The sequence below is a fragment of the Chlorocebus sabaeus genome, chromosome 20 (genome assembly GCF_047675955.1).
Source record: "Chlorocebus sabaeus isolate Y175 chromosome 20, mChlSab1.0.hap1, whole genome shotgun sequence".
Classification (NCBI taxonomy): domain Eukaryota; kingdom Metazoa; phylum Chordata; class Mammalia; order Primates; family Cercopithecidae; genus Chlorocebus; species Chlorocebus sabaeus.
In genome coordinates this window covers 10,126,461-10,135,608 of record NC_132923.1, presented here as the reverse complement: position 1 = coordinate 10,135,608, position 9,148 = coordinate 10,126,461, and the positions used below count along the sequence as shown (strand labels likewise).

The 9,148-nt window shown below is 45.7% G+C and overlaps 1 protein-coding gene across 1 annotated transcript; it reads left to right on the top strand.

The window, feature by feature from the left end:
- Positions 1-231: 231 nt before the first annotated feature.
- On the top strand, positions 232-1,544 carry LORICRIN (loricrin cornified envelope precursor protein). Its single transcript, XM_037997927.2, has one exon. The coding sequence runs from the start codon at positions 232-234 to the stop codon at positions 1,204-1,206; it is 975 nt and encodes a 324-aa protein (XP_037853855.1). The 3' UTR covers positions 1,207-1,544.
- Positions 1,545-9,148: the final 7,604 nt, after the last annotated feature.

Below are 9,148 nucleotides of genomic sequence, written 5' to 3'. Positions count from 1 at the left end.
AAGCTTAGTGAAGGCTTTCTGCAGGGGAAGGAGGAGCTCAACTCTTCCAAAAGCAGGAATCCCTGCTGAGGGCTCTCGGAGCACCTGAAGGAGCCCTGGGCCTGGCGCAGGCAGGCGCTGGGAGAATGGCGATGTTGCCATGGATGCAGCTGCCTCCGTAAGTATCCTCTTGCAGCTGGTCCAGAGATGCTCTCTTCTCTCCTTCCAGGCTCCCCTTCCTCCTTAGATAAGATGTCTTATCAGAAAAAGCAGCCCACCCCCCAGCCCCCAGTGGTTTGCGTGAAGACTTCTGGCGGCGGTAGCGGAGGCGGAGGCAGCGGCGGTGGCAGCTGCGGCTCCTTCAGCGGTGGCGGCAGCAGCGGTTCTGGCTGCGGCTACTCCGGCGGCGGTGGCTACTCTAGCGGCGGCTCCGGCTGTGGCGGGGGCTCCTCCGGGGGCGGCGGCGGCACTGGAGGCTGCGGAGGGGGCTCCGGTGGGAGCGTCAAGTACTCCGGGGGCGGTGGCTCCTCCGGGGGCGGCTCTGGCTGTTTCTCCAGCGGTGGGGGAGGTTCCGGCTGCTTCTCCTCCGGTGGCGGCGGCTCCGGCTGCGGCGGCGTCTCCTCCGGGGGCGGCTCTGGCTGCTTCTCCAGCGGTGGGGGTGGCTCCTCCGGGGGCGGCTCCGGCTGCTTCTCCGGCGGCGGCGGCTCCTCGGGTCAGGCTGTCCAGTGCCAGAGCTACGGAGGCGTCTCCAGCGGCGTCTCTAGCGGCGGCTCCTCCAGCGTCGGCTCCGGCTGCTTCTCCAGCGGCGGGGGCGGCGGCTCCGGCTGCGGCGGAGGCGGCTACTCCGGCGGCGGCGGCTCCGGCTGCGGCGGAGGCTCCTCTGGCGGCGGCGGCTCCGGCTACGTCTCCTCGCAGCAGGTCACCCAGACCTCGTGCACGCCCCAGCCGAGTTACGGAGGGGGGTCGTCCGGCGGCGGCGGCGGCAGTGGCTGCTTCTCCAGCGGTGGGGGCGGCGGCGGCTCCGGCTGCGGCGGCGGCTCCTCCGGGGTTGGCAGCGGCTGCGTCATCGGTGGCGGGGGCTCCGTCTGCGGAGGTGGCTCCTCTGGGGGCGGCGGCAGCTCCAGCTGTGGCGGTGGCTCCTCCGTGGGGGGCTCAGGGAGTGGCAAGGGCGTCCCGGTCTGCCACCAGACCCAGCAGAAGCAGGCGCCTACCTGGCCATCCAAATAGGTCCCCCGGGGTACCACGGAGGCGAAGGAGTTGGAGGTGTTTTCCAGTGGCGCCGATGGGCTTAGAGCTCTCATGATGTTACCCGAGGTTTGCAAATCCTTCATGTCTTAACCTACCTGAAAGAAGCCATTGAGGTTTGCAAATCCTTCATGTCTTAACCTACCCGAAAGAAGCCATTGAGCTCTCCGACTGCAACTAGTGCTGCTGTTTAGCCTCTTTGGTTTCTGTACAACTACCTCCCAACCCCAGTGCCTCAGTCAATAAATGTGCAAATTCATGAGAATCTCTAGGTCTCCAAGAGTATTTGTAGTGTTCAAGTTCATCCATTCCATTCCATTCTTCTCCTTTCCTGCCTTCGCTCTTTCACACTTACATTCATTTTACAAATACACGGACTCAATTGGCGGAAGGGTGAGTGGATAGATGAGAGTCACCAGGAGAGGGAGGAATGTCTGGCAAACAACGGTCAAATATGTGAACATTCTAGTGTGCGGCTTAAAATCATGACGTGATCCCAAAACACAAAGATCCTGAGGAGAGACTTCAATAAACACCTCCCTGTGGATTGGGTAGCCACTGTGGGTCTCCTTACTGAACTCTGTTTTTTAAAGACATGCTGCCCTGGAAAGACGCTGTCTCTCACCGTCCAGAGCCAATTCTGCAAGGTCTGAAAGCTGGGTGGCTGCACATTAGGAGCACCAGCTCATGCTACTCAGACTCACCGGAGAAATAATAAGCCTATCCGATGTTTATGAGCCTCTAGGGCGAGCAAGACCACTTTAGTAGGTACCCGTAGGGAGAGGAGGAAGTAGGGGAACTGTTTCCTACTCTCTCACTCTCTCTCTTTTTTTTTTTTTTAAATCTCAATCAGCTTTCTCGGGTTGAATGTTTCCTGCTCTCTTGAAGGAACTTTACTTAACTTAGGAAGATGCAGCATAAGTGTGCGAGATGTAAAACCTCAGCACCAGAAAGAGGTCATGGAAAACACAAGAGCTTCCAATCAGCAAGGAAGAAGCCACAGTTGCTCCAAGGGATGTATTAATTGCATAGCCCTCAAAAGACATATAGAACATCAGCCTGGCCAGGGATTTTCCAGGTTCTGCTTCATATCCTGATTTTACCAGCTCTAGTTAAATGCCAGTTTACTGATTTACTCAAGAAAAACTCCTGCTACATCAAAAAGCCCAGGTACCCTTCCTACTCAATCACTGCTGGGGAGGTTAAAAAAAAAAAAAAAAAAAAAGGCTCCCTCTTCAACTCTCCCATTTAGGATCTCTACCATTCATCATTTTACATTGGTCATTCATGGAGATCAGAACAAATAGCAGTCTTAAAGATTCAGGAGCCCAACCACTGCATTACTTTTATGTTTTTTAACAAATGAAAGTCAGACTTTCAGTTCTGGACAAAATGAAGTAGATGTAATTCTTACTATCACTCCTGTGAAGTAGAACTAAAATCTCTGAGCATAATATATAAAGCAAACATAAGAAGACTTTGCAAGCTGGGTGGCTGCATGTTAGCAGCACCAGCTTATGCTATAAACATCTGATATGCTTATTATTTCTCTGGTGAGTCTGGAGAGGACAAGGCGGAGTAGCTAGAGTCCTCAGAACTAAAGGACTGACCGTGGTAAGTTTCCTGGGTTTTCTTATTGCCTCCTGTGTTTCCCAGATTGGGCACTAGAAAATCTGCAACCACGATTCTGGCAGGTGCAGACAAAAAAACTGCACCAAGAAAATTCTCTTGCTTTAGACAAAAGTCCAGGAAAGGGGTAGTCTAGTAAGACAGAAATCTTTCTGACAATATTTGCCCTACTTCAACCAAACACCATGGGGAAAGAAATGAACAAGAATCCTGTACTTCCACCACAGTAAGGAGACCACATGGACTTACTCAGAAGATGCTACACTCTCCCTAACCTCACTAGTGTGGTATTAGCAGAAGTCTGCTATAATAGAAAATTTAAACAAGATCTGAAGTCTCTTAACATCATGCCCAAAGTGTCCAGCACACAATAAAAATCACTCATCATACCAAGAACCAGAAAAAAATCTCAACTTGAATGATAAAAGAACCATTCGACAGATAACCAACAGTGAAATGACACAGATTTTGAGATTATGTTAGGGATTTTTGTTGTTGTTGTTTTGACACAGTCTCAATCTGTCTCCCAGACTGGAGTGCAGTGGCCCAGTCTTGGCTCACTGCAACCTCCTCCTCCAGGGTTCAAACAATTCTTGTGCATCAGCCTCCTGAGTAGCTGGGAATACAGGCATGCGCCACCACACCTGGCTAGTTTTTGTTGTTTTGTTTTGTTTTTCAGTAGGAGATGGAGTTTCGCCATGTTGGCCAGGCTGCTCTTGAATTCCTGGCCTGAAGTGATCTGCCCGCCTCGGCCTCCCAAAGTGCTGGGATTACAGACGTGAGCCACTGCCACCATGCCTGGCCTTATCTGTTAGGGATTTTAAAGAAGATATCATAAAAATGCTTCAATAAGAAATTACAAACACACTTGAAACAGTGAGAAAATAGGAAACTTTGGCAAATAAATAGAAGATATAAAAAGAGCCAAGTGGAAATTTTAGAACTAAAAATATAATAACCCATTACAGAGTTAAATTTTAGAACTGGAAAATAAAAAACTCACTAGATAGGCACAATAGCAGAATGGAGATGACAGAGAAAAGAATCAATATCCTTCCACCTTCCACTATTTTACCCCTCCAGAGGATACAGCAACAGGCACTGTCTTAGAAGCAGAGAGCAGCCCTCCACAAATAATTGAACTTGTTGGTGTCTTGATCTTGGCCTCAAAACTATGAGAAATAAATTCCCAGCCTCAAAAACTATGAGAAACACGTTCCTGTTCAAAAATAGATCAATAGAAATTATTCCATCTCAACAACAGAGAAAATAAACTGAGGGGGAAAAAAACAGAGCCTCAATAAACTGTGGGACAACAAAAGTGTTAGCATTCATGTCATCAGAGTCCCAGAAGGAGAGGAGAAAGGGTGTGGTACTGAAAAATTGTAGAAATAATGGCTCAGAATTACCCAAATTTGGTGAAAGTGATTAACTTACAAATTCAAGATGAGTGAAACTCAAACGGGATAATCCCAAAGAAATCCACACTAAGAAATATCATAATCAAACATCTGAAAGCTAAAGACAAAGAAAAAATCTTCAAGAAGAAAATTTTGGATGTATTGAAATCGGGGGATCCTGAGCAAGATGGCCGAACAGGAACAGCTCCAGCCTCCAGCTCCCAGCACGAGCAACACAGAAGATGGGTGATTTCTGCATTTTCAACTGAGGTACTGGGTTCATCTCACTGGGGAGTGCTGGACAATCAGTGCTGGTCAGCTGGTGCAGCCCGACCAGTGAGAGCTGAAGCAGGGCAAGGCATCGCCTCACCTGGGAAGCACAAGGGGAAAGGGAATCCCTTTTCCTAGCCAAAGGAAACTGAGACACACAACACCTGGAAAATCGGGTAATTCCCACCCCAATACTGTGCTTTACCAAGGGTCTTAGCAAATGGCACACCAGGAGATTATATCCCACACCAGGCCGGGAGGGTCCCACACCCACAGAGCCTCCCTCATTGCTAGCACAGCAGTCTGAGATCTAACTGCAAGGCGGCAGCAAGGCTGGGGGAGGGGCCCCCACCATTACTCGGGCTTAAGTAGGTAAACAAAGCCGCCAGAAGCTCGAACTGGGTGGAGCCCACCACAGTTCAAGGAGGCCTGCCAGCCTCTGTAGACGCCACCTCTGAGGACAGGGCATAGCTAAACAAAAAGCAGCAGAAACCTCTGCAGATGTAAATGACCCTGTCTGACAGCTTTGAAGAGAGCAGTGGGTCTCCCAGCACGGAGGTTGAGATCTGAGAACAGACAGACTGCATGCTCAAGTGGGTCCCTGCCCCTTGAGTAACCTAACTGGGAGACATCCCCCACTAGGTGCAGACTGACACCTCACACTGCACATGGCTGGACACACCTCTGAGACTAAGTTTCCAGAACAAGAATCCAACAGCAACACTCACTGTTCATCAATATTCTATCTTCTGCAGCCTCCGCTGCTGATACCCAGCGAACAGGGTCTGGAGTGGACCTCAAGCAAACTCCAACAGACCTGCAGCTGAGGGTCCTGACTGTTAGAAGGAAAACTAACAAACAGAAAGGGCACCCACACCAAAATCCCATCAGTACGTCACCATCATCAAAGACCAAAGGCAGATAAAACCACAAAGGTGGGGAAAAAGCAGGGCAGAAAAGCTGGAAATTCAAAAAAACAGAGCACATCTCCCACTCCAAAGGAATGCAGTTCATCGCCAGCAATGGATCACAGCTGGACAGAGGATGACTTTGACAAGTTGAGAGAAGAAGGCCTCGGTTGATCAAACTTCTCAGAGCTAAAGGAGGAACTACATACCCAGGGCAAAGAAACTAAAAATCTTGAAAAAAGAATGGAAGAATGGATAACTAGAATAATCAATGCAGAGAAGGCCATAAACGAACTGATAGAGATGAAAACCATGACACGAGAATTACGTGACAAATGCACAAGCTTCAGTAACCAACTTGTTCAACTGGAAGAAAGAGTATCAATGATTGAAGATCAAATGAATGAAATGAAGAGAGAAGAGAAGTCTAGAGAAAAAAGAGGAAAAAGAAATAAACAAAGCCTCCAAGAAATATGGGATTACATGAAAAGACCAAATCTATGTCTGATTTATGTGCCTGAAAGTGAGGGGGAAAATGGAACCAAGTTGGAAAGCACTCTTCAGGATATCATCCAGGAGAACTTCTACAACCTAGTAAGGCAGGCCAACATTCAAATTCAGGAAATACAGAGAACGCCACAAAGATAATCGTCAAGAAGAGCAACTCCAAGACACATAATTGTCAGATTCAGCAAAGTTGAAATGAAGGAAAAAATGTTAAGGGTAGCCAGAGAGAAAGGTCGGGTTGCCCACAAAGGGAAGCCCATCAGACTAACAGCAGATCTCTCGGCAGAAACTCTACAAGCCAGAAGAGAGTGGGGGCCAATATTCAACATTCTTAAAGAAAAGAATTTTCAGCCCAGAATTTCATATCCAGGCAAACTACGTTTCATAAGTGAAGGAGTAATAAATTCCTTTGCAGACAAGCAAATGCTTACTTTGTCACCACCAGGCCTGCCCTACAAGAGATCCTGAAGGAAGCACTAAACATGGAAAGGAACAACCGGTACCAGCCATTGCAAAAACATGCCAAAATGTAAAGACCATTGATGCTAGGAAGAAACTGCATCAACTAATGAGCAAAATAACCAGTTAATATCATAATGGCAGGATCAAGTTCACACATAACAATATTAACCTTAAATGTAAATGGACTAAATGGTCCAATTAAAAGACACAGACTGGCAAACTGGATAAAGAGTCAAGACCCATCAGTCTGCTGTATTCAGGAGACCCATCTCACATGCAGAGACATACATAGGCTCAAAATAAATGGATGGAGGAAGATCTACCAAGCAAATGGAAAGCAGAAAAAAGCAGGGATTGCAATCCTAGTCTCTGATAAAACAGACTTTAAACCATCAAAGATCAAAAGAGATGAAAAAGGCCATTACATAATGGTAAAGGGATCAATTCAACAGGAAGAGCTAACTATCCTAAATATATATGCACCCAATACAGGAGCACCCAGATTCATAAAGCAAGTCCTTAGAGACTTACAAAGAGACTTAGACTCCCATACAATAATAATGGGAGACTTTAACACCCCACTGTCAACATTAGACAGATCAACAAGACAGAAAGTTAACAAGGATATCCAGGAATTGAACTCAACTCTGCACCAAGCAGACCTAATAGACATCTACAGAACTCTCCACACCAAATATTGCAACAGAATATACATTCTTCTCAGCACCACATCGCACTTATTCCAAAATTGACCACATAGTTGGAAGTAAAGCACTCCTCAGCAAATGTAAAAGAACAGAAATTATAATAAACTGTCTCTCAGACCACAGTGCAATCAAACTAGAACTCAGGACTAAGAAACTCAATCAAAATCGCTCAACTACATGGAAACTGAGCAACCTGCTCCTGAATGACTACTGGGTACATAACAAAATGAAGACAGAAATGAAGATGTTGTTTGAAATGAATGAGAACAAAGATACAACATACCAGAATCTCTGGGACACATTTAAAGCAGTGTGTAGAGGGAAATTTATAGCACTAAATGCCCACAAGAGAAAGCTGGAAAGATCTAAAATTGACACCCTAACATCACAATTAAAAGAACTAGAGAAGCAAGAGCAAACACATTCAAACACTAGCAGAAGGCAAGAAATAACTAAGATCAGAGCAGAACTGAAGGAGATAGAGACACAAAAAACCCTCCAAAAAATTAATGAATCCAGGAGCTGGTTTTTTGAAAAGATCAACAAAATTGATAGACCACTGCAAGACTAATAAAGAAGAAAAGAGAGAAGACTCAAATAGACTCAATAAAAAATGATAAAGGAGATATCACCACTGACCCAACAGAAATGCAAACTACCATCAGAGAATACTATAAACACCGAATTCTACCAGAGGTACAAAGAGGAGCTGGTACCATTCCTTCTGAGACTATTCCAATCAATAGAAAAAGAGGGAATCCTCCCTAACTCATTTATGAGGCCAACATCATCCTGATACCAAAGCCTGGCAGAGACACAACAAAAAAAAGAGAATTTTAGACCAATATCCCTGATGAACATCGAAGCAAAAATCCTCAAGAAAATACTGGCAAACCAAATCCAGCAGCACATCAAAAAGCTTATCCACCATGATCAAGTGGGTTTCATCCCTGGGATGCAAGGCTGGTACACCATACACAAATCAATAAACGTAATCCAGCATATAAACAGAACCAAAGACAAAACCACATGATTATCTCAATAGATGCAGAAAAGGCCTTTGACAAAATTCAACAACCCTTCATGCTAAAAACGCTCAATAAATTCAGTATTGATGGAACGTATCTCAAAATAATAAGAGCTATTTATGACAAACCCACAGCCAATATCGTACTGAATGGACAAAAACTGGAAACATTTCCTTTGAAAACTGGCACAAGACAGGGATGTCCTCTCTCACCACTCCTATTCAACATAGTGTTGGAAGTTCTGGCTAGGGCAATCAGGCAAGAGAAAGAAATCAAGGGTATTCAGTTAGGAAAAGAGGAAGTCAAATTGTCCCTGTTTGCAGATGACATGATTGTATATTTAGAAAACCCCATCGTCTCAGCCCAAAATCTCCTTAAGCTGATAAGCAACTTCAGCAAAGTCTCAGGATACAAAATCAATGTGCAAAAATCACAAGCATTCTTATACACCAGTAACAGACAGAGAGCCAAATCATGAATGAACTCCTATTCCCAACAGCTTCAAAGAGAATAAAATACCTAGGAATCCAACTTACAAGGGATGTAAAGGACCTCTTCAAGAACTACACACCACTGCTCAGTGAAATAAAAGAAGACACAAACAAATGGAAGAACATACCATGCTCATGGATAGGAAGAATCAATATTGTGAAAATGGCCATACTGCCCAAGGCAATTTATAGATTCAATGGCATCCCCATTAAGCTACCAATGACTTTCTTCACAAAATTGGAAAAAACTGCTTTGAAGTTCATATGGAACCAAAAAAGAGCCCACATTGCCAAGACAATCCTAAGTCAAAAGAACAAAGTTGGAGGCATCACGCTACCTGACTTCAAACTATACTGCAAGGCTACAGTAACCAAAACAGCATGGTACTGGTACCAAAACAGAGATATAGACCAATGGGACAGAACAGAGCCCTCAGAAATAATACCACACATCTACAGCCATCTGATCTTTGACAAACCTGACAAAAACAAGAAACGGGGAAAAGGTTCCCTATTTAATAA

Coding starts and splice junctions, on each gene's coding strand:
- LORICRIN (XM_037997927.2), top strand. CDS start 232: ATGTCTTATCAGAAAAAGCAGCCCACCCCCCAGCCCCCAGTGGTTTGC.